Source organism: Boleophthalmus pectinirostris, unplaced genomic scaffold (assembly GCF_026225935.1).
Source record: "Boleophthalmus pectinirostris isolate CB_2022bp ecotype Guang Dong unplaced genomic scaffold, ASM2622593v1 HiC_scaffold_23, whole genome shotgun sequence".
In the NCBI taxonomy this organism is placed as follows: Eukaryota; Metazoa; Chordata; class Actinopteri; order Gobiiformes; family Gobiidae; genus Boleophthalmus; species Boleophthalmus pectinirostris.
In genome coordinates, this window is record NW_026571207.1 from 17,563,203 (window position 1) to 17,582,259 (window position 19,057).

General features: G+C 37.3%; 3 protein-coding genes across 6 annotated transcripts; all 3 read left to right on the forward strand.

Moving 5' to 3' along the window:
• Positions 1-19: 19 nt before the first annotated feature.
• Positions 20-1,927, forward strand: trappc11 (trafficking protein particle complex subunit 11). Its single transcript, XM_055159658.1, has 8 exons — positions 20-170; positions 262-327; positions 432-588; positions 674-785; positions 854-945; positions 1,024-1,157; positions 1,308-1,475; positions 1,544-1,927. The coding sequence occupies exons 3-8, from the start codon at positions 477-479 to the stop codon at positions 1,586-1,588; spliced, it is 663 nt and encodes a 220-aa protein (XP_055015633.1). The 5' UTR covers positions 20-170; positions 262-327; positions 432-476; the 3' UTR covers positions 1,589-1,927.
• Positions 1,928-2,097: 170 nt separating this feature from the next.
• spdl1 (spindle apparatus coiled-coil protein 1) lies at positions 2,098-6,474 on the forward strand. 2 transcript variants are annotated; one of them, XM_020923560.2, is made up of 14 exons: positions 2,098-2,229; positions 2,816-2,986; positions 3,061-3,237; positions 3,540-3,734; positions 3,890-4,039; positions 4,168-4,266; positions 4,342-4,452; positions 4,646-4,786; positions 5,167-5,273; positions 5,359-5,479; positions 5,623-5,689; positions 5,772-5,951; positions 6,028-6,103; positions 6,259-6,474. In XM_020923560.2, the coding sequence occupies exons 2-14, from the start codon at positions 2,816-2,818 to the stop codon at positions 6,401-6,403; spliced, it is 1,740 nt and encodes a 579-aa protein (XP_020779219.1). In that variant the 5' UTR covers positions 2,098-2,229; the 3' UTR covers positions 6,404-6,474. The 2 variants fall into 2 exon arrangements, with proteins under 2 accessions (XP_020779219.1, XP_055015632.1); XM_055159657.1 differs by having other exon boundaries at positions 5,772-5,950; positions 6,021-6,103.
• Positions 6,475-7,004: 530 nt separating this feature from the next.
• sil1 (SIL1 nucleotide exchange factor) lies at positions 7,005-15,522 on the forward strand. Of its 3 annotated transcripts, none has more exons than XM_020923507.2 (12): positions 7,005-7,126; positions 7,274-7,378; positions 7,595-7,742; positions 7,815-7,920; positions 7,993-8,092; positions 8,169-8,258; positions 8,353-8,445; positions 14,304-14,425; positions 14,499-14,595; positions 14,691-14,855; positions 14,937-15,098; positions 15,181-15,522. In XM_020923507.2, the coding sequence occupies exons 2-12, from the start codon at positions 7,289-7,291 to the stop codon at positions 15,379-15,381; spliced, it is 1,374 nt and encodes a 457-aa protein (XP_020779166.2). In that variant the 5' UTR covers positions 7,005-7,126; positions 7,274-7,288; the 3' UTR covers positions 15,382-15,522. The 3 variants fall into 3 exon arrangements, with proteins under 3 accessions (XP_020779166.2, XP_055015442.1, XP_055015444.1); XM_055159467.1 differs by having other exon boundaries at positions 14,691-14,849; XM_055159469.1 differs by having other exon boundaries at positions 14,691-14,849; positions 14,943-15,098.
• The last annotated feature ends 3,535 nt before the right edge of the window (positions 15,523-19,057 follow it).

Below are 19,057 nucleotides of genomic sequence, written 5' to 3' on the forward strand. Positions count from 1 at the left end.
TCAGATTTAACTATAGTCTTTCATTTATTTTTTTTTTTCATGTTGTGCAGCTTGAGAAAACCATATTTGTAAGGTGTTCGACAATAGGGCCGAGGATATTTTTGTTTCATGTTGCTTACTCCATTGATACAACTGTGGAAGGAAGACAGATTATCTGCAAATGCCACAAGGTTGTTTTTTTTTCCATAACACAACACAGTGCTTTGTTTTTGGTATTTTGTATTCTAATGTTTAGCATTTTGTACATTTGTTCACTTGTAGGATGAAACCGTTTCTGTAGAGACTGTCATCCCATTTGAAGTGTCTGTCAAGTTTGTTTCAACTAAGGTCTGTATTGAACCAGGAAGTTGTGTTGGTCTTATAGTAAAATAGTTAGTACAGTTAGGATTTCAAAAAATAATAAAATAACAGATTTTTGGTATGTTCCACAGTTGGAGCCTCTGGAGCGTGTCTCAGTGGACATCCCCTTCCTTCTCATGACAGATGTTGTCTCATCCTCTCCGTGGCCGATCTTGTTGGCTTCCTCTTCTTTGGAGCTTTTCAGTTTGACCAGTACAACCCCAGATATGAAGTCACAGTTGGAGCAAAGTAGTTAATAATTTCAAGCCATTTCTATTTAATGAAAGAGATTTATGTCTGTATTAAAAACTAATTGTACTTATGCGCACAACAGCGGTCCTGGAGACTGGGGAGGGTGCTAGTGAGTGCTTCTGCCTGTGTTGTCCACCTTTAACCAACAACAATAACGCTGTGGCAACCGGACAGTACTCGATATCATGGCGGAGGTAGTACTATAGTCAGAATGCAAACACTTATTTATTTATTGTTATTTAAAACTATGTTTTTGTTATAGGCAATCATCTTCTTCAGATAGTCCACTCATCCAGACAACAGTCACTCTACCTCACATTCTTTTGGAGTCTGTTCCTCTTTATATTCATGCAGGTTTGTGTGACTTTTGATTTACTTGTATTTTTAATCGAGACAAATGGCAATGTATTGACTTTACTTTGAATTGGATAGATCTGCCTTCATTTGGGAGGGTCAGGGAGTCTCTTCCAGTTCGGTACCATATAGAAAACAGGACTGCTCTGGTACAGGAGGTGGAGATGGCTGTGGAACCCTCTGATGCCTTTATGTTCTCTGGACTGAAACTGGTATTCTTTAAATATGACTGTAAACTGTATTTTTATCACTATAATTTTTCTTCTGTAAACTATTTCACCCACATTGTTTCACCTTAGCCCAGTCTAACCATGTCTTTTCACAACAGGAACATGTCAGAATTTTTTTATCTTTATTTGCAGGTTCGCGTTCGGATCCTTCCTGGTTCTGAGCATCAAATGTTGTATAATTTTTACCCACTGATGGCTGGTTACCAAACATTACCACAACTCAGTATAAATCTGCCCAGATGCCCTACCACCACAACCCAGACACTGAGGCGCTTCCTGCCTCATCGCATTTTTGTCAAGGTAACTCATGTCCTCAATAGTTTCTCTATTAGACTAATAGAAAACTAATTTGTCTCTTATTTCCCTAGCCTCAAGGCCGACAGCTTGATGATTCCTCTATAGCAGCAGCATGAGAAAAACGTGGGTAACTGTAAATATGAGAATAAAGAAACGTTTTATAGATTATACTGGACTGATAATTCCTTTAACAGTTCACAGAGGATTTTATTAACACTAGCTGTTTCATATTGTTCCATACAATAAACTATTAAAACCTCTCCTGATCAGGTGACACAATTCCATTCACTGCTTTGATTGCAACGTGAGATTTGTGAGATTGACATGAGATGAAACTATTAAATGAAGTGATGTTCTAATGTCCATTCCATGATATAAAATGGCTGTGATTTAAACATGTGATGTATGAAACTGAGTGTGATGAGAGCTTGATTAAACTGAAGTGTTCAACTTTATTCTCCTTTTATTTAATTTGTTTGGACTAGTCACTTGCCCTCACTCAGACATACTACATGTGAACACAACAAAGGAATTGTGTTTGTTCTTACGTATATTTAGATGCTATGAATTGATAGGTTAATAAACCCCATTAAACCACAGTCCAGAGTGAAAAATGCTCATGATGCTATTTCTTCACTTGGAGAAGGGTGGCGCTGTTTATGAAGGGAGACTTCTCGTTGGCAGTGCGCACATCTCGCGATAAGAAGCAGGACTATTCAAACCGTGGCGGTTTGTTTTTGGACTGATCTTTCCCAAGGTAGGAAAAGTATCTGTGTTTTGATTTTGTAATTATATCCCTGGCTCATCGTTTGATTGACTTGTGCTTCATTTTTTAAGCTAATTTCCTTCGTACAGTCTCCTCTACGGTTTACTGGGTCAACTGTGCAGTGTATTATACTGCGAGTCACAAGTTAGCCTAGTTTACTCTTAACCAGACTTGACCAAAAGGCACGCAAATAATGTTTCATTTGTGTTTTTCAATGTTGAATATCAACTAAAGCTGTTTAAATAATGTTTATATGCTTTACTATTTTTAACCACGACAGTCAAGTGTGATGCTGGTTTGATCTGCTCTCATGTCTTCAAAACACCGAATTTGTTTAGCTATAAGAGGGCATGGCAATACTTTAAGTAAAGAAACCATTGCAACCATAGACTGTATAAACTGCAACCGATTCCACATGACAGATGTAATTATAGTGTACAACCTACTTCTCTAAACAATGTCTTTATGGATATTAAACTATTACACAAAGGTGCTCCCTAAATGTAGTCCTAAACCACTTCAACTAGCAGGTCAAAGCAGGTTCAAAAAGCAGTCTTGTTCTTTCTTGTTCTTCCAGATGTGTGACCGAGGAGCTGAAGAGGAGATCCAGCGGCTCAAGAGCCAGCTAAGGGAGACTGAAGAGCAGGTGCAGAAGGCTGCTCAGGCTGGTTTAGACCTCCTCAGTCAGCAGATGGAGCTACAGAATCGACTGGATGAACAGAGAGTAGAGATGACCAATGCACTTGAGGTAGGATGAATGTTAACACTTGGCAAAGGAATGGTCAAAGTGTAATCATGGGCATTTGTGTCTTTGTTTGATAGGTCCTTGAACAAGAAAAGTACTCACTGCAGAAGGAAGTTGAGCTGAAGTCCAGAATGCTTGAATCACTACAGTTTGAGTTTGAGGGGGTGAAAAATCAACAGAGACAGCAGCTTCAAGAGCAGGAAGAGCTTTTGGAGAGAAACCACAATTTTGCCCTCACTGAGCTCAACAATAAGGTAAGAACTAAGTATATGAAAAAAAATATATCTGTCAAACATTTATTTAGAAACACCTGCTTGTTCCATAAATATTTTATTGCTTTGTCTGGAAGGTTCCACTGTGTAGTACCAGACATGACATGATGTCTGACAAAAAAATTGCCAAAAAATACCTGGTTTGTTAGAGTCACCTGCTTGTCTCCATGGAGATTACTAAGTATTATACCCCCGTGACCTGGAATTGGATGGATGGATGTATAGTGCCTCTTTAATTTAGTTGTGCTCATTGATTCATGTATGTTGTACATTTGCCATTTCAGGTACATAGGACACAGTCTGCTTTAGAGGAATCACAGTTGAATGAGAGGCAACTCAAACACAAGCTGGAGGTGCTAAGTGAGACATTGAATAACAAACTGGAGGAGCTGCGAGCTGTGAATGAGCAGGCTCAAACCTCCATGAGCTCAGAGATGATGGAGGTGCAGATGAAGATCATGGACTTGGAGAACAAGAAGGTTAAGATACCACAAGACTACATGTTCAGTTCTAACAGTATTGCATGTATGGACTAGAGTCCAATGGGATTGAGCCTACTGAGCAACAGTGGTGCTCACTTAATGATTGTCACTTGAAAACCTGAAACTTAGAAACTTGAGCTTTTGTCTCTCAGGTGGAGCTGGAGCAAGTTCTGCAGGAGGCACATTACAGAGAACAACAACTAGAACTCAGCAATGTGAATTTACAGCGACAATTAGAACGAATAACTGAAGAGAAGGAGGAACGAGAGAGAGAAGCAGTCTCCTGGTTTAACACTCTGGAAGTAAGGCATAAATTATTGATGCTGTTTTATAAATCTATTACTTGTATGACCCCATAAAGTTTTATAATGCCAAATCTCAGTCTTGTTAAAGTTTGTATGTCCTTTCTGATTTTGGCATTTTACTACAGAAATCACGAGAGGCCAACCGAGACCTACAAGTGCAACTGGATCAGCTCCTACAACAAGCCCAGGATCCAAACAGCAAAGGCAACTCTCTATTTGCAGAGGTAAAAAAAATCTTTAACCATCTTCTCAAAACCATACAAAACTATGTTATGCTTTGATATTTTGTTGTACTATAGCTTGAGGATAAGCGTGCAGAGATGGAGAAGCAGCTCATCAGTATGAAGGTCCAGTATCAGTCATTGCAGAAACAGTATGCCTTCAGCAAACAGCAGATGCAACAACTCAAGGTACTCTTGCACTGACAGTGGCTGTTGTAGTTACAATTTTCAAATTTTATTTACATAATTTATTTTTATGTTTTTTTCTCTTAGTTATTATATTATATTGTGATGTGTGAACTACTGTGTTCAAATAATTTCCCTTGTGGATCAGTTAAGTTTGTTTTCATCTAAGTTATTTTTGCCAATTTGTCTCATGCAGGTTCAAATAGCCACACTAATGCAACTACAAGGTTCTCGAGCTGATCCAGCCCAACTGGAACGACTACAGTCCATGATCTTGGAGAAGAATGAGGAGATCCAAAACCTAATGGCCAAACTCCGGCACCTCGAGAAAGTGGAGGTGAATGCTGGTTTAACCATTCTGGAAAAATATGCCATTCCAATTTTTCCTTAAAGATATTGTGACTGCGATTAGATTTGTGATTTTTATATTAATAATAGTAGGATTACTCTTATAGGAGACATTGTAATTACCGCCTGGAGCAGTAACATGTCCGAGAAAAAAATAGAATATAATCACATGCATTTCAAAACATGTTTGTATTCACATGTTAATACCCCTGGGTGTGATAATCATAAACAAGCTAAATAAAGATGGAAAGGTTTATAAGATTTGGTTCGATACTATGCATCCTTGTAAAGTATAGAAAAAGCAAGTGTTGTCATGGCTAGCCAAGCAATAGGTACTCAAAATGTTGTAATTATGTCTTTAAATTATAGATGATGGTGAAGGCTCAGTCACCAAGCTCAACTCCAGGAGAAAATGTTGATGGTCAAGATGAAACTTACTACACTGACCTGCTCAAGATGAAGCTCAACAACTCCATGTAAGACCATATGCACTAGAAAAACAGGAAACTTCATTCAGATCAATCCTGTGGCTCATTGTAATTTCCACTGGGTTGTGTTTAGTAAAGATGCAGAGCGTTTGGGAGACGAGCTTTCTCTTCAGAGGATGAAGTCTTTGTCTGAGAGCCAGCGAGCCCTTGAGCTGGAGAGGAAACTGTTCACAGCTGAACGGATGCTGAAACAGGTATGAATGTGGAAAATGAGATGACACAGCTTTCATAAATGTTATTATAGATGCTATTATGCTGAGCACTGTATTGAGATTTTTTTTTTTTTAAATGCAAAAAATAATAATTTGTTTATATTTGCTGTTTTTTAAATTCATAGGCTCAGAGTGACAAGATCAAGCTGCAGATGCGCGTGGAAGAGCTCCAACACAAATATGAACCTAAAGGTAATTTGAAATCCGTATTTATTTAGTAATTTTGAATGGGTAAAGTAAACTTTTCTTTTTTTTACGTTGCTTTAATCTGTAGAAGCAAAAAACAATCTTCTCCAAAAAAGGAAGAAAGAGAAGCTTTCAGTGGATGTTGTGCCTTCCTGTGAGAAGCTTGAGGAGAGCGTGCAACCAGTTCAAAAGGGGATGGATGTGGTTAAAACCTCAGAAGCAAAGACTGAATCTCCTCCAGCTGCCAAAGAAATAAACATTAAACAAGGTTTTAAAAAAAACATGGTGCTAAAATTATAGTAATGATGATGTATAAATACTCGTAATCATAATAATTGTTTTAGATCCTGATGTAGAGGAACGACCAACAAAAAATGTGAAGATCAGTGCAGAAGAACCTGTTGTTATCCCCAATCCCAGGTTTGCCCTCTGATATGAAATTATTTATTGTCAGTGACTGAATGTTGTTCTTTTATATTATTAATTAAAAACTATAGTGGATTTGGGAGCATACTTTTAGTTTTCACAGTTTTACTTTGTCTGATGTTTGTTTGTTTTCCACATCTCCCTTCTAGTTCCTGTTTGACTGACTGTAATGTGAAGACAGAGGACCATCGCCATCAGTACAGTAAAGAGGAGAGGCGAAAAAAGCAGAAATCTGTGGAGGTGATCCATGTTAAGTCTAGCAACAGCATGGAAAACCAATGTGCCCAGCAATAGCGTTCTTTGTATGCTGTTTTTTGTTTATGATGAAAAAATATTTTATTGTACAAATAAAACATACATCTGGGGTTGCATTGTCTTTATTCAAAACTATACAAAATAGGAAAATTTGGTGTATTAATAGTTCAAATGGAATTTATTAATACTGGGTACAATTTATTGTACCTAATATTTTTTGATAAACATTTTGTACATAAATATTTTTCTAAGCTTAAATCAAACTTAACACACTTGAAGAGTAACTTGAACCTTTTCTAGCTCTCTGGACTCATTGGAGAGGCTGGTTTTCTTATGTCTTTTTTTATGATATAAATGTATTCCTTTAAATTAAACCTTTGAAATTACCCTTTTTATATGAGAATATGTTTTATTCACTGTTGTGTTTTTTATTTTATTTTCATGTGAACTGTATACTTTCATGCCTTTTGGAAAAAAAAAAAATATATATATATATATATATATTTTTTTTTTTTCAAAAGGCATGAAAGTATATAATATAAATATAAAAATAGGGTAACTTTTGATTAGGTGTAATTTTCCTCTTTTCCAAGTAAGGCAGTAGTGATCACTTTGTGCCTGTGGAAAAAGAAACGAAGAAGACACATTCACGTGGACCAATCAGTGCAAAGAAATTAAAACGTATGCGGAAATATCATGGGCAACGAACACTAATGAATACAAAATCAACACTTTCACATTTAATTTTCCCTAATCTAGCAGGTAAGATTAGACCAAAACGTTATATTCATCATTTAAGTGAGAGAAGTTGCTCCCTGTGAACTGTGATGCTAGAAACCAAACCTGTCTGGCTGTCTTTTTCTTTCTTACATGTCATCACATCATCAAATATTTATTGTATTTTTAAAGTGTTTTTCAGGTCCTATGCGTCTCAGGCCGTCCACAGCTGTCAGGTTAATCTGCCTGACTTTTATTGTTCTGTTGTTTCACTGCTGTTACATTTCCTGTCAAAGGGTAAGTCTTTGTTTTTCCAGTCTCTTCTATACAAAAGTGAATAGACATTGTGTTTTGTCAATTGAAATACATTGAAGGAGTTGCTGATTTTATGGAGAAAAATAAAAAGGTCCTGGGACATGCAAAGGAAAGATTAACTACTGTGTCATAAGAGAAATAATGCCTGTCACTTCACATCAGCTAACATAGACTCACTTACACTTACCTATATTATAGTCGGACGGTGCCCTGACAGTGGTTGACAACCCAGAAGTAAATGGATTAGACACTGAGGATGGAAGTGAGGCTACAATTGAGGAAGAAGATATTAAAGAGGACTTGGAAGTGGTTCATCCCACAGATCAATGGCAAACACTCAAACCAGGTAAAATATTTAAAGTTTACAAACAAGAATGGAAAAGCCTACATTTTCTTATATCAAACTTTTTATTTTTAGGCCAAGCTGTACCATCTGGTTCACATGTCAGATTAAATTTACAAACTGGACAGAGGGAGGTTCGACTGGGAGAGGAGCACTTAAAATACTGGACACAGCAGCATAGGTAAAAATCAAATCATAAATGTTTTGGGGGAGGGGGGTTTGTTGATTATACTTCTTCCTGTATAAATTCTAGTGAGAATGAAGACAAACAGCCCTTTATTAACCCTGATGAGCTGAAAAAAGCTATGAAGAAAATTAAGGAAGATCTGAATATCAACAAAGACTCAAATCAGGTTGCTAAATTTGTTGGCATTTTGTCCCATGTGCACAAATCTGTATGTTCTAAATGGTACTGTTTATAATTTCCAGAAAGAATCTGTGTCATCTCAATTTCGACCACTGGACGAGCTAAAGAAGGACATGGCTCAGTTGGATCTCCTTGTGGAAACGGATGTTCAGGTAAATGTGTACTGTAAGTGCACTTGTAGTAACCAATCCAACAATATTTCATTATGTTTTCTACCATATTAATTTCATGTTTTGTGGTGGCCAGATATTAAGACGACTCCTGAACCAATTTAATAGCACCCATGTCACAGAAGATAAATTAAACATTCTGCATGAGCTTGAGTACATGGTGCATCAGGTAGGTGATTATTTATTCATAAACATGTTAAATAGTGATTAAATATTGTGTTCATGTGATATTGTAAATGGTGTCATGTTAGAAATTTAAGTCAAGGGCAGTTCACAATTCTTGATGCAATTTGAGCTTTAGTTGTTAATAATGTAAATCGATCTGCTCTGTTGTTATTATGTCTGTAATTACCGAGTCTTGTGAGCTTTAAGTCATGTTAGAATGTTGTTACCTCATTAAAAACATACCCAGAGTTGTGTTTTGTTTTATTCACCCATGTTTGAGTAACCCCTTATTATAAGTCTGTCTACATCTCTAAATCCTAATGCTCTGTTCCACCTTGTGATGTCATGAAGCGGTAGTTTTCAAGTTAAAAGCTACCTTTTTAACTTTTGTTCAGTAGACAATGATTGAAATGGTTGAAATTATCCAAATGATTTTAATGAGGGTGTATGGAGTTTAAAAAATACATTCCAGCACCTCCTGTATTACCACATCATCAAGGTGTAACAGAGTATATTCTGTATGAGAGAACTCAACCTAAATATGCAGAATTTGTGGGTTAATGCATAAATAAAACAAAGCGCAACTCCAGGTATATTTTTAATGAAAAAATAACATTGTTAAATAGATCAGAAAATAGCCTAATATGGGCTGTTTAACATCTAACACCTATGATCACAAATGAAATCTAATTGAATCAATAAAGATTTTTATTTTTATTTTATGCATTTATTTTGGGCAAGTAAAGATTTACATTTATATACAATGGAACATATGACATAAGTGAAATCATAATAGAAATGAAAATAACAACAACTACTAATAACTATTATTATTACTATTTTGATCAAAAAGGAGTGGGAAGAAGAAAACTTATTTAATCTAAATTTAAACTATATGAACTATTTACAAGTGCAGACAAGAGTCACTGTTATAGCTTGGTAGTATAACATAAGTGTACCAACAATGGTAAAGTTAAGGAAACAGACTGGTAAGAAACAACAAATACAAGTAATGTAACGGACAGCACAAACCAGCAATGGTAAGAAATGTAATGTAATGGACAGCACATACCAGCAATGGTAAGAAAACAACAAACATAAACCAGCACTACAGAGGCAGTATTTTTCTAATATTATGACCCACTCTCCATATACTGTGACCAAACCATATGTTTATATAACAACTTGAATTTATGGATATTTTGGCATTGCTTGAGATGTGTATCCAGTCTGTTCCAGAGTTTTACACCACATACAGACACACAGAAACGTTTACGAGTAGTTCGTACATTAGGCAATTTGAAATTTCCATACCCTCTAAAATTATAAGTTCTCTCTCTCATTTTGAATAAGCTTTGAATATTACGTGGTAGTAAATTTTTGCATGCTCTGAATAAAATGACCAGTGCATAATATTGTACAAGTTCAGGAATTTTGAGGAGCTTGGATTGAATAAAAAGATTGTGGGTGTGTTCTAAAAAAAATAACTTTATGGATGATTCGCAAAGCACGTTTCTGTAATATGATCAATGGATGAAGTGTACATTGGTAAGTGTTCCCCCACACTTCAACACAGTATGTGAAATAAGGGAGAACCAATTAACAGTATAATATACGAAGGGCATTTTGATCAAGGTAATATTTCACTTTGTTAACTATAGCAAGACTTTTAGAAATTTTAGTTTTTATATGTCTAATGTGGGCTTTCCACATTACTGTCTATTATAACTCCCAGGAATTTATTTTCATGTACATTTTCTATATGGACACCTTCAATCAAAATTGGTAACTCTGTATTAATCTTGCGATTGCCAAATATCATGGCCTTGGTCTTACTCAAGTTTAATGACAATTTATTGATATCCATCCACTTTTTAATTTTATTTAGCTCCTCATTCAGAGTACTTATGAGTTCATCATAATTGAGACAATGTAAAATATGTTGGTGTCATCTGCAAAGAGTATAAGTTTTAGGGATTGAGATACAGTAAATATATAATTTATGTATATATTGAACAGTTTGGGTCCCAGAACAGACCCCTGGGGGACTCCACAAGCAATGCCAAGGTTTTTTGATGTATACTTTCCCACTTGAACATACTGCACCCTTTCTGTAAGATAACTTTTCAACCAGCTCCAAGTTACCCCCCTAATACCATATTGTTCGAGTTTATGTAGTAATATTGAGTGATTGATCATATCAAAGGCTTTCTTAAGGTCAATAAAAATACCAGCAGCATATTTATTGTCATCTAGTGCATTTGTGATTCCCTCTATAGCATCAATTATTGCCATTGAGGTGGTTCTTTGCATCCTAAACCCGTATGGTCCTTCGTTAATTATTTTATATTTTTCAATAAACTTTTCGAGACGTGAGTTGAAGAGTTTTTCAAGGATTTTTGAAAACTGTGGCGGTAGGGAAACTGGCCTGTAGTTTGTAAAACTATGTTTGTTCTCACTCTTGAATATTGGTATTACTTTAGCAATTTTCATTTTATTTGGGAAACGCCCAGACAGAAAGGATAAGTTGCAGGTGTGGGTAAAGGGCTTAACAATGTTATTTATTACTTTTTTAACTAGTACCATGTCTATATCATGACAATCCTTGGATAGTTTACTTTTACATTTGAGAACAATGTTTGTGACCTCCTGTACATTCGTTTCATATATGAAGATAGAATTTAGATTTCTTTCGACATTTTGGTGACACTGTAAAGTTACCTGATCTGGAATTTTTGTTGCCAAGTCTGGGCCAACATTTACAAAAAAATTATTGAACTGATTTACTACATCATTTGCATTTTGAATTTCATCATTTTTGTCAATGAAGTAGTCAGGATAGGTTAACTTTGTAGGTCCCTGTTTGATTAATCTATTCAGTGTTTCCCATGTTCCTTTTATATTGTTTCTATTTTCATATAATATTTTCTTATAGTATAATTGCTTGCTCACTCTAATTATGCCTGTTAACTTGTTTTTGTACTTCTTATATCTTTGCTCTGCTTCTTTTGTTTTTGACTTTATGAATTTTTTATACAGATTATTTTTCTTTTTACAAGCATTAATTATTCCTTTAGTCAGCCAAGGGCTGTTTGTACATTTGCTATTTACACATAGTTCTATGACTGGGCAATATTTATTATACAATGACAGGAATGTATCTAAAAAGTTATTATATGCTTGGTCCACGTCTGTTTCTCTATAGATTGTACTCCAATCTTGATGCATTAGACTGTTGTTCAGAGAATTAATAGCTTCTTCAGTTTTTGTTCTTTTATAAATTGATTTCTTTCCCTTCTTGATTTTTTGGAGATCATAGTCAAAAACAATGAAGACAGGTAAATGGTCAGAATTATCACATATAAAGAGGCCACTGGTTAATTGATTCATAAAGTTGGTAAAGATGTTATCAATAATTGTAGCACTGCATGAGGTTATTCTACTTGGTTTAGTGATCGTGGGATAAAGAGACATACTGAACATTGTGTCAGAGAAGTCATCTATTATTTTTAGTTTGGCTGGATTTAGTAGGTCAATATTAAAATCTCCACAGATAAATCAATGTTTTGTGGTTCACAGTAGAAAACAGTTTCTCCATCCATTCATTAAAGATTTCAATATCTGAAGCAGGTGATCGATAAACACAGCTTACAATTATATTTTCCTTTTTCCCATTTTGGATTTCAACTGTTAAACATTCCATAGTTTCATTTATTGCAAGCGACATATTTGATAAGACCATAAAGTTGATAGAATTATGAATATAAAAAGCAACTCCTCCCCCCGTTTTATTTTCTCTATTCTTATATATTAATTCATAATCATCAAGTTCAAAGTTTATGCCTTTATCATCACTGAACCAGGTTTCAGTAATTGCTATAATCCTAAAGGGTTGTGTAAAATGTTGCAAATAATCTCTGATAAAGTTGAAATTTGCATACATACTTCTACTGTTAAAATGTATTATTGACAGCTTACCCTGAATTTTCACACTATTTTCAAATTGGTCTTGTGTGATATAAGTACAGTTGTTAACAATTGAAGAGAGAAAATTTGAATCAGGGTCTATCTCTGCAGCTGGGTCTGTGGTGTTATAGTCACTGTATGCAAAAGTGTCCAGTTCCATTTGTGCATTCCATTCCATTTCTAAGGCACTAGGAGAAGTCATTGGCGAATAGAGTTCCATTATCTAAGTTGATCAAGATCTTTGCGATCCCTTACCAGTATCACTTTGGCTTGTTCCGGAGTGGCTCCGTGAAGCTGAATGAAAACCTTACAGTTTCTTGTCCACGTCGATTTGATCTTGTTGTTTTTCTTCAGGATTCGGGCTTCACGAGCAATATCGGCCGTTTTCTTGGTTAGATGCTCATTCAATAGACTTCAGATCCTTTCAACTTTTTTCCTTGACTTAGTAGTTCTATTTTGTGTTTCCTACTCACAAGGCGAACGATGATGGCAGGTTTTGTTTTGTCCTTCCGCGGTAGGGTGTGGCAGGCAGAGATGTTGATCGCGTCCAGGTGAATATTCCTCTCTTTCAGAAACTGCACGACTTGCCCCTCCAAAGTTTGCAAATCGCCAGGCTCCGCGTCCTCACCAACATTTCTGCCCACCGCTGCAGCTCTGGCGTAGGAGCGGGGTTTAATGTTTAGCCCGGTGATAATGACATCCTCCTTTCTCGTGTACTGTTCCAAGTCGTCAATCCTCTTCTCAAGCTCCATGATCGTTTTGTCCTTTTCTCTGATGGTTTCTTTCAATTGTTTTACCTCTTCAACGAGGTCTGTTAGTTTGGTCAGCTGTTGGGTTATTGCGGCCATCTCCCCCGTTATCGCATTTAGCGACTTGCGAATCTCCTCAATGTCGTTCTCCATCTGCGCGTTTCTCTTCGGGGGCATCGCCAACAGTGCTTTATCCAAAAGTTAGTTTTTCTACTTTATTTAGTAAGACTTGTTAGTTTTGTAGTTTAGATTTTTGCCAGCATCTCACAGGGCGCAGCAATCTTGAACATGCGCGATCATGTCAGTTGAAAAATATTTTGTTTGATATCCAATCCTTAACAGAGTAAGATATTATTCAATGTATGGATTTCCAATTTGGAGATTTCTTAAGTGTTAAAAAAAAAAAAAAAAAAAAAAAAAAAAAAAAGACTAAACTTAAAATAACAATAAACTGTTGTTTGGTGAAGCTCTTAATATTAGATGACCCAAGAAATTATGAACTTAACTCTTGTTGGCACAGTGCACTCAAAAAGGATTTGCGGCAAGTTGCTTTACTATTTTAAGTTGAGTGAGTTCTTAAATTCAAATCTTTAAGCCCAAATGAAGAAGTCAAGTGCATACAATATTCCCAATGAAAAAGAAGTATAACATTAAAACTAATTTATTAATTGAATGATGTTAGTGAATTTAGAGGACTATATGTGGAAATTATCACTAGTGCTACAACCTGGTACAATGCATCTCTCCTGTAAGGTTAATGTTCACTGTCCCTGTCTCATTTAATAAATAAACTAAAGCAAACAATTCACAAAATGTATTTTTCAGGTTCAATTATAACATTCATGAATTACAATGACTGGGAAACTCCAAACATTTTCCAACTGAGCATGTACGAACAAATGAAGTTTGAGCTTTAAAGTAGATAAGTTACAACAGTATAGCTGATATAGCATTGATTGCCTATTATGCATTAACTCTGTCAGGTTCAAATATTCATGAATTTATAATTGTAAGTTCTGTTAACAAAATTCAAGTTGCTTTTTAAACAGTGTACCTACAAAGGCCCTTCATCAAGTTTGAGATCAGATTCTATAATGCTGTGAACATAATCCATTAAGATGTCCTGACTCTAGTCTCGATGCTTTAGGTTGACAATGCCCAAAACCTTTGCTCCATGGGTGGTCTTGTCTTCATTTTAGAGGGTTTGAACAGCTCAGATTCAAGATTACAAGAAAGCTCTGCCTTTGTGTTGGGATCTGCATTATCCAGGTAAACAGAAGCAACATGTGAAATATTTAAATTCTTGCAATATTTTCTCATGTTTTCTTTCTTGGGACTCCAGCAACCCAACAGTACAGGTGAAAGCTGTGGAAAGTGGTGCTCTTCAAACATTACTGACACTATTGGCTACAACTGAACATTTTCCTGTACAAAAAAAGGTGATTTCTTCATAACATTTTTGTCTTCTTTCATCTAAGATAAAAACAAAACAAAAACTAGAAAATATACAGTATATACATATTTTGTTTTATAGGTCCTTTTTGCTGTTGGCTCGCTTTTGCGGAACTTCCCATTTGCACAGCAACATTTTCTGTCAAATGGTGGTCTACAAGTGCTGTCGGAGGTGTTCCGAGGGGATGGTAATGGAAGTCTGCGAACACGAATTGTTACCCTGCTACATGACCTGATAAGTGTAAAAGTAACTTTTTTTTTAGCTTGAAAAAAAATTCCCACTAAGAAGAATCAATTGTTAGTCCTTTACTGCTGTGTTGTTTGCTAGGAGCAGATATCCAAGACAAGCGTGGACTCTGTGGATCCCTCACATGAAGAGCGAGCACGTCAGTACTCGAGAGTATCCTTGGACAAAGAACTTGTGGAGACAAACTGGTGCAGCCTTGTTCCACAGCTGCTTGATTCATCTGAGCATGATTACAGAGAGAAGGTGGGCACAACTTTACTGCTGTTACTTTTTCATAACCCAGTGCACTTGAACCTAACTTTTTTGTGTTGTTATTTTCTTCTAGGCCCTGCAGACTTTAATAGTAATGGCTCCCATGTGTTTGCAACAGTACCGCACAGACAGGTCTCTGATGACCTCTCTGACAAGATTAAAGACACTTTATGAGGAAATTGTTAACAAAGAAAAGACTGTGGAAAACAGTCAGACAGAATATTTTGAGGAGATTGTTGAACTTATAGATAATCTCAAAATTAAAATAAGATAATATTTTATTTACATGTGTAATAAAAGTTATTAAAAAAAAAACTAGGCACTGAAGTTTTAGTGTTTAAAATATACAGGGAATAAGTACGTCAGAAAAATATTAATAATAATAATAATAAATGGGCTCTTTCCAGACTCAGAATTTAAAGACACGATGGGTTATTCTTACAGGATACTCCTTTTTTGTTCTTTATTTTAGGAACAGTGGTATTGTTCAAAAGATGTATGTGATGCTGTGAGATGTATAGCAAAGCTTTTTAGTGATTGTGTAAAGAGCAACAAAGATGAGGATATTGGGTTCTTTGCAGTAGGTTTACAAGATGAGAACTATAAGGGTTCAACTATCTACATTTATGAAGATGGATTTCGGGTCAGTGACAATTGTGAGTCTCCTTCAAAGCCTCACACAGTGACAGTGGATAAAATTGAACACAACCTTGTAACTCTGAGCTTCTCAGGTCCCACATTTGGGGCTGAGACTATCACGGGCTACAAAGTGGAGTACTGTATGAATGGAGCAGAAGAGTGGGACCAGACTCAGGCCGAAGGAGAAAAAGTAACAGTTACTGATCTGAGCCTGAACACAGAATACAGCTTCAGAGTTCAAGTAGTCACAGATGTAGCTGTGGGGCCTGCTGCTCAAGTTGACAATCTCATTCAGACTTTACCTTGTGGTCCACCTGAGGAGTTTGAAGTAACTGCCAACTTCAGTGAGGTATGAGTCTGCTGGAAGCGGCCTACAGAAGTTGGGCAACATGTTCATATTAGAGATACATCGTGAAGCATGGTGAAACAGAGAAAGAACTTCAGTGGAAGCAAGAGGTGTCCAACTCTGAGCAGATGCTGATTTTTGGACTAGATCCACTGGCACCATACACCATTAGGGTCATGTGTGATTGTGGTGACAATGGCACAAGCAAAGGGATCACCAGTTTAACCAGGTCACAGCTTAGAGAACATCTCATACAAATTTGTGAGAAGATCTCTGAAGACTCAGAAATACCAACAATCTATAAAACTGCTGTTAGAGGAGGAACTGGGATCATCTGGGTGTATAAGATATGTTTATGGTGATGAGTCCAAAATGGAAAGCTGCAGTATAATACTTGTTCTGAGGGATGTCTTAAGACGACTCTCATCAATGGCATGATCAGCTACATCTTGGGTGTCAAATGGACAGATCGGGGCGGATCCGCCGCGTATCCGCCCGGAGATTCACTTGCACATTGCCGCGGATCCGCAACGGATCCGTCGCGCGGATCCGCAGCGGGTCAGCCGCGCCACCGCCGCGGATCCGTCAAAATAAGCCCGGATCCGCGGCGGAGGCGCGGCTGATCCGCTGCGTATCTCGCGGATCCGCCCGGGACCCGTTTTGGATCCGCTTTCAGAACCGGGTTATCTGCCGCGGATCTGCCGCGGATCTCCGCGAATCTGTTTATTGTGTCGTTAGGAGCCTAAATATGGTTATATATTTAATACTGATCCACTTCCTACTGACCTAAATACACACCAGCAGCATTTGCATTGTAATTGTACATAAAACTTTTACAGCAAGTATTAAAACTAGGATATAAAGGCTTAAATTTAAAAACATAAACAATTTCAAAGTTGGATCAGTGATATCCTATCACTAAATCTCATTAGTTAAGAAAAAAATAAACTTTTTTTTTTAAACATTGTAAACAATGTTTATTTAAATCATTAATTAGAAATCTTAGGACATGAATAATTATTATTAATGGTATAGGACTTATATACCCTTTGAGTTAACCAATGCTTCATTCTTAATATGAAAATGACAATTTACAGTTTTTACTAAAAATAGTTCAAGTTAAGCAAAGTTTTTTTTTTTTTTTTAAATAGCAAAAAAACAAATATTAGCTATATGGGTAAAAGCCTGGACAGATGAGACTGAGTGTAGCCATACCATACTGTTAAAACTAAAACTTAAATTGTGTTTCCCACCACAGTACAATTAGACGGATGGTTGTTCTTATAGAGTGTGCAGTGTGGGAGCTTCAGAGCCTCTGTCTTTAGCTTCAGTCTGAGGCAGAGGTTTTGAGGCAGTGGTGTAGTGAGGCTGGCTCCTCTTCAGTCCTACTGGTGAAGATCCAGTCTGTCAGTGTCCAGCGCTGGGCTTCCCCTTTCTCACAGCATCTGAAATGACACCAGTGTGTATTAAACACCCCATTACACCTCTTATTCTTGTAAGGAGTTAAGAGTTCAGGTTTGTGAAGAACATTGTAAGTCATGACAGTGGCTGTGTGATTTGAACATGAAAGGTAAACACTTGATTGGAGAGATCTATGCACTTACAGAGGGTCAGTCTTTAAACTCCACCACAGCATGTTCTGAAAGAAACAATAAGCACAACAACAGTGATTATAATGTACTCATGTTTAGTTATGAAAGTTAATAAAAGTAGGTTAATACAGTAAACTTACAGAGGGTCTGTCTCTACATTTTCGGAACTTGGCCCAGCAGAGGGAGTTCTGTAATACATCAAATAAGAGTTTGGATATCAGTTTGGATCATTTCAGGCCTCAGTGTTTAATACAAGTGCAGTATTTACCTCCAGAGGGTCTATATCATGCTGTTATGTCCCTCTTCTTATTAACCATAGTATATTCTGAAACAGAGATGAAAAACATTATTTAACTCATAGGAAATACTTTAGCGCAGTAAAACTGAACTCTTTTGTTTTAGTATAAGCCTGAGTATGAACATGAGACGTATTTCACTGCTGTTAATACACAATACTCTACTACATTTGCTTTTACCACAACATTTAAAATATAATAATCAATTTATGATGGTGTTCATAGTCAATATCAGTGTAATTTAGATGTGACACATTAGTGTTCATGTCAACATGTCAGACCTTTCACTGAAAGCCTAAAGCACCATCTCAAGTCCCATAACAGAAAGTTAGAGACAAAGTCAGATCTGGCTCTAAACTAAATCTTCACTGTCACAGAAACCATGAAAAGTACTTACTTCTGATCAGTGTGCCGGGCTCCTGATGGGGACACTCAGCAGAAGGACAGGGGCTCCTGATGTCATCTGGGGAAAAACAACATAAGTTTTGGTTGGTTAGCTAACGTTAGCTGTTGTTAAAAGTTGTGCTTTTTATTACGTTACGTTATTGTATTAAGGCACGTTGCGTCCCCTCCTTGAACCGTCACCTTATCATGGTGGAGGGGTTTGAGTGCCCGAATGATCCCGGGAGCTATGTTGTCGGGGGCTTCATGCCCCTGGTAGGGTCACCCAAGGCAAACAGGTCCGGGGGGACGGGTCAGACGAAGAACGGTTCAGAAGCCCCTTATGATGAGTGCAACACAGAGGCCAGTTACGTCGCCCGGATTGGCGTCACCGGGGCCTCACCCTGGAGCCAGGCCTGGGGTGGGTGCTCGTCAGCGAGCGCCTGGTGGCTTCCCCCACGGGGCCCGGCCGGGCTTAGCCCGAAGGAGCGACGTGGGGCCATCCTCACGTGGGCCCACCACCCGCGGGAGGAGCCATATGGGGCCGGTGCAGAGAGATCTGGGCGGCAGTCGACGGCGGGGGCCTCGACGACCGGCTCTCCGGACATGGAGACTTGCTCTGGGGACATGGAATGTCACCTCGCTGGGGGGGAAGGAGCCTGAGCTTGTGCGGGAGGTTGAGCGTTACCGACTAGA

What these genes read in the sequence shown, in the direction of transcription:
- trappc11 (XM_055159658.1), top strand. Translation starts at nt 477, where the DNA reads ATGACAGATGTTGTCTCATCCTCTCCGTGGCCGATCTTGTTGGCTTCC. An exon ending in GAAGTCACAGTTGGAGCAAA is followed by an intron (nt 589 to 673) that starts GTAGTTAATAAT and finishes TGCGCACAACAG; the next exon opens with CGGTCCTGGAGACTGGGGAG. An exon ending in TACTCGATATCATGGCGGAG is followed by an intron (nt 786 to 853) that starts GTAGTACTATAG and finishes TTTTTGTTATAG; the next exon opens with GCAATCATCTTCTTCAGATA.
- spdl1 (XM_055159657.1), top strand. Translation starts at nt 2,816, where the DNA reads ATGTGTGACCGAGGAGCTGAAGAGGAGATCCAGCGGCTCAAGAGCCAG. An exon ending in GCAACTCTCTATTTGCAGAG is followed by an intron (nt 4,267 to 4,341) that starts GTAAAAAAAATC and finishes GTTGTACTATAG; the next exon opens with CTTGAGGATAAGCGTGCAGA. An exon ending in ATGAAGCTCAACAACTCCAT is followed by an intron (nt 5,274 to 5,358) that starts GTAAGACCATAT and finishes GGTTGTGTTTAG; the next exon opens with TAAAGATGCAGAGCGTTTGG.
- sil1 (XM_020923507.2), top strand. Translation starts at nt 7,289, where the DNA reads ATGCGTCTCAGGCCGTCCACAGCTGTCAGGTTAATCTGCCTGACTTTT. An exon ending in ATGGCAAACACTCAAACCAG is followed by an intron (nt 7,743 to 7,814) that starts GTAAAATATTTA and finishes TTTTATTTTTAG; the next exon opens with GCCAAGCTGTACCATCTGGT. An exon ending in TACTGGACACAGCAGCATAG is followed by an intron (nt 7,921 to 7,992) that starts GTAAAAATCAAA and finishes TATAAATTCTAG; the next exon opens with TGAGAATGAAGACAAACAGC.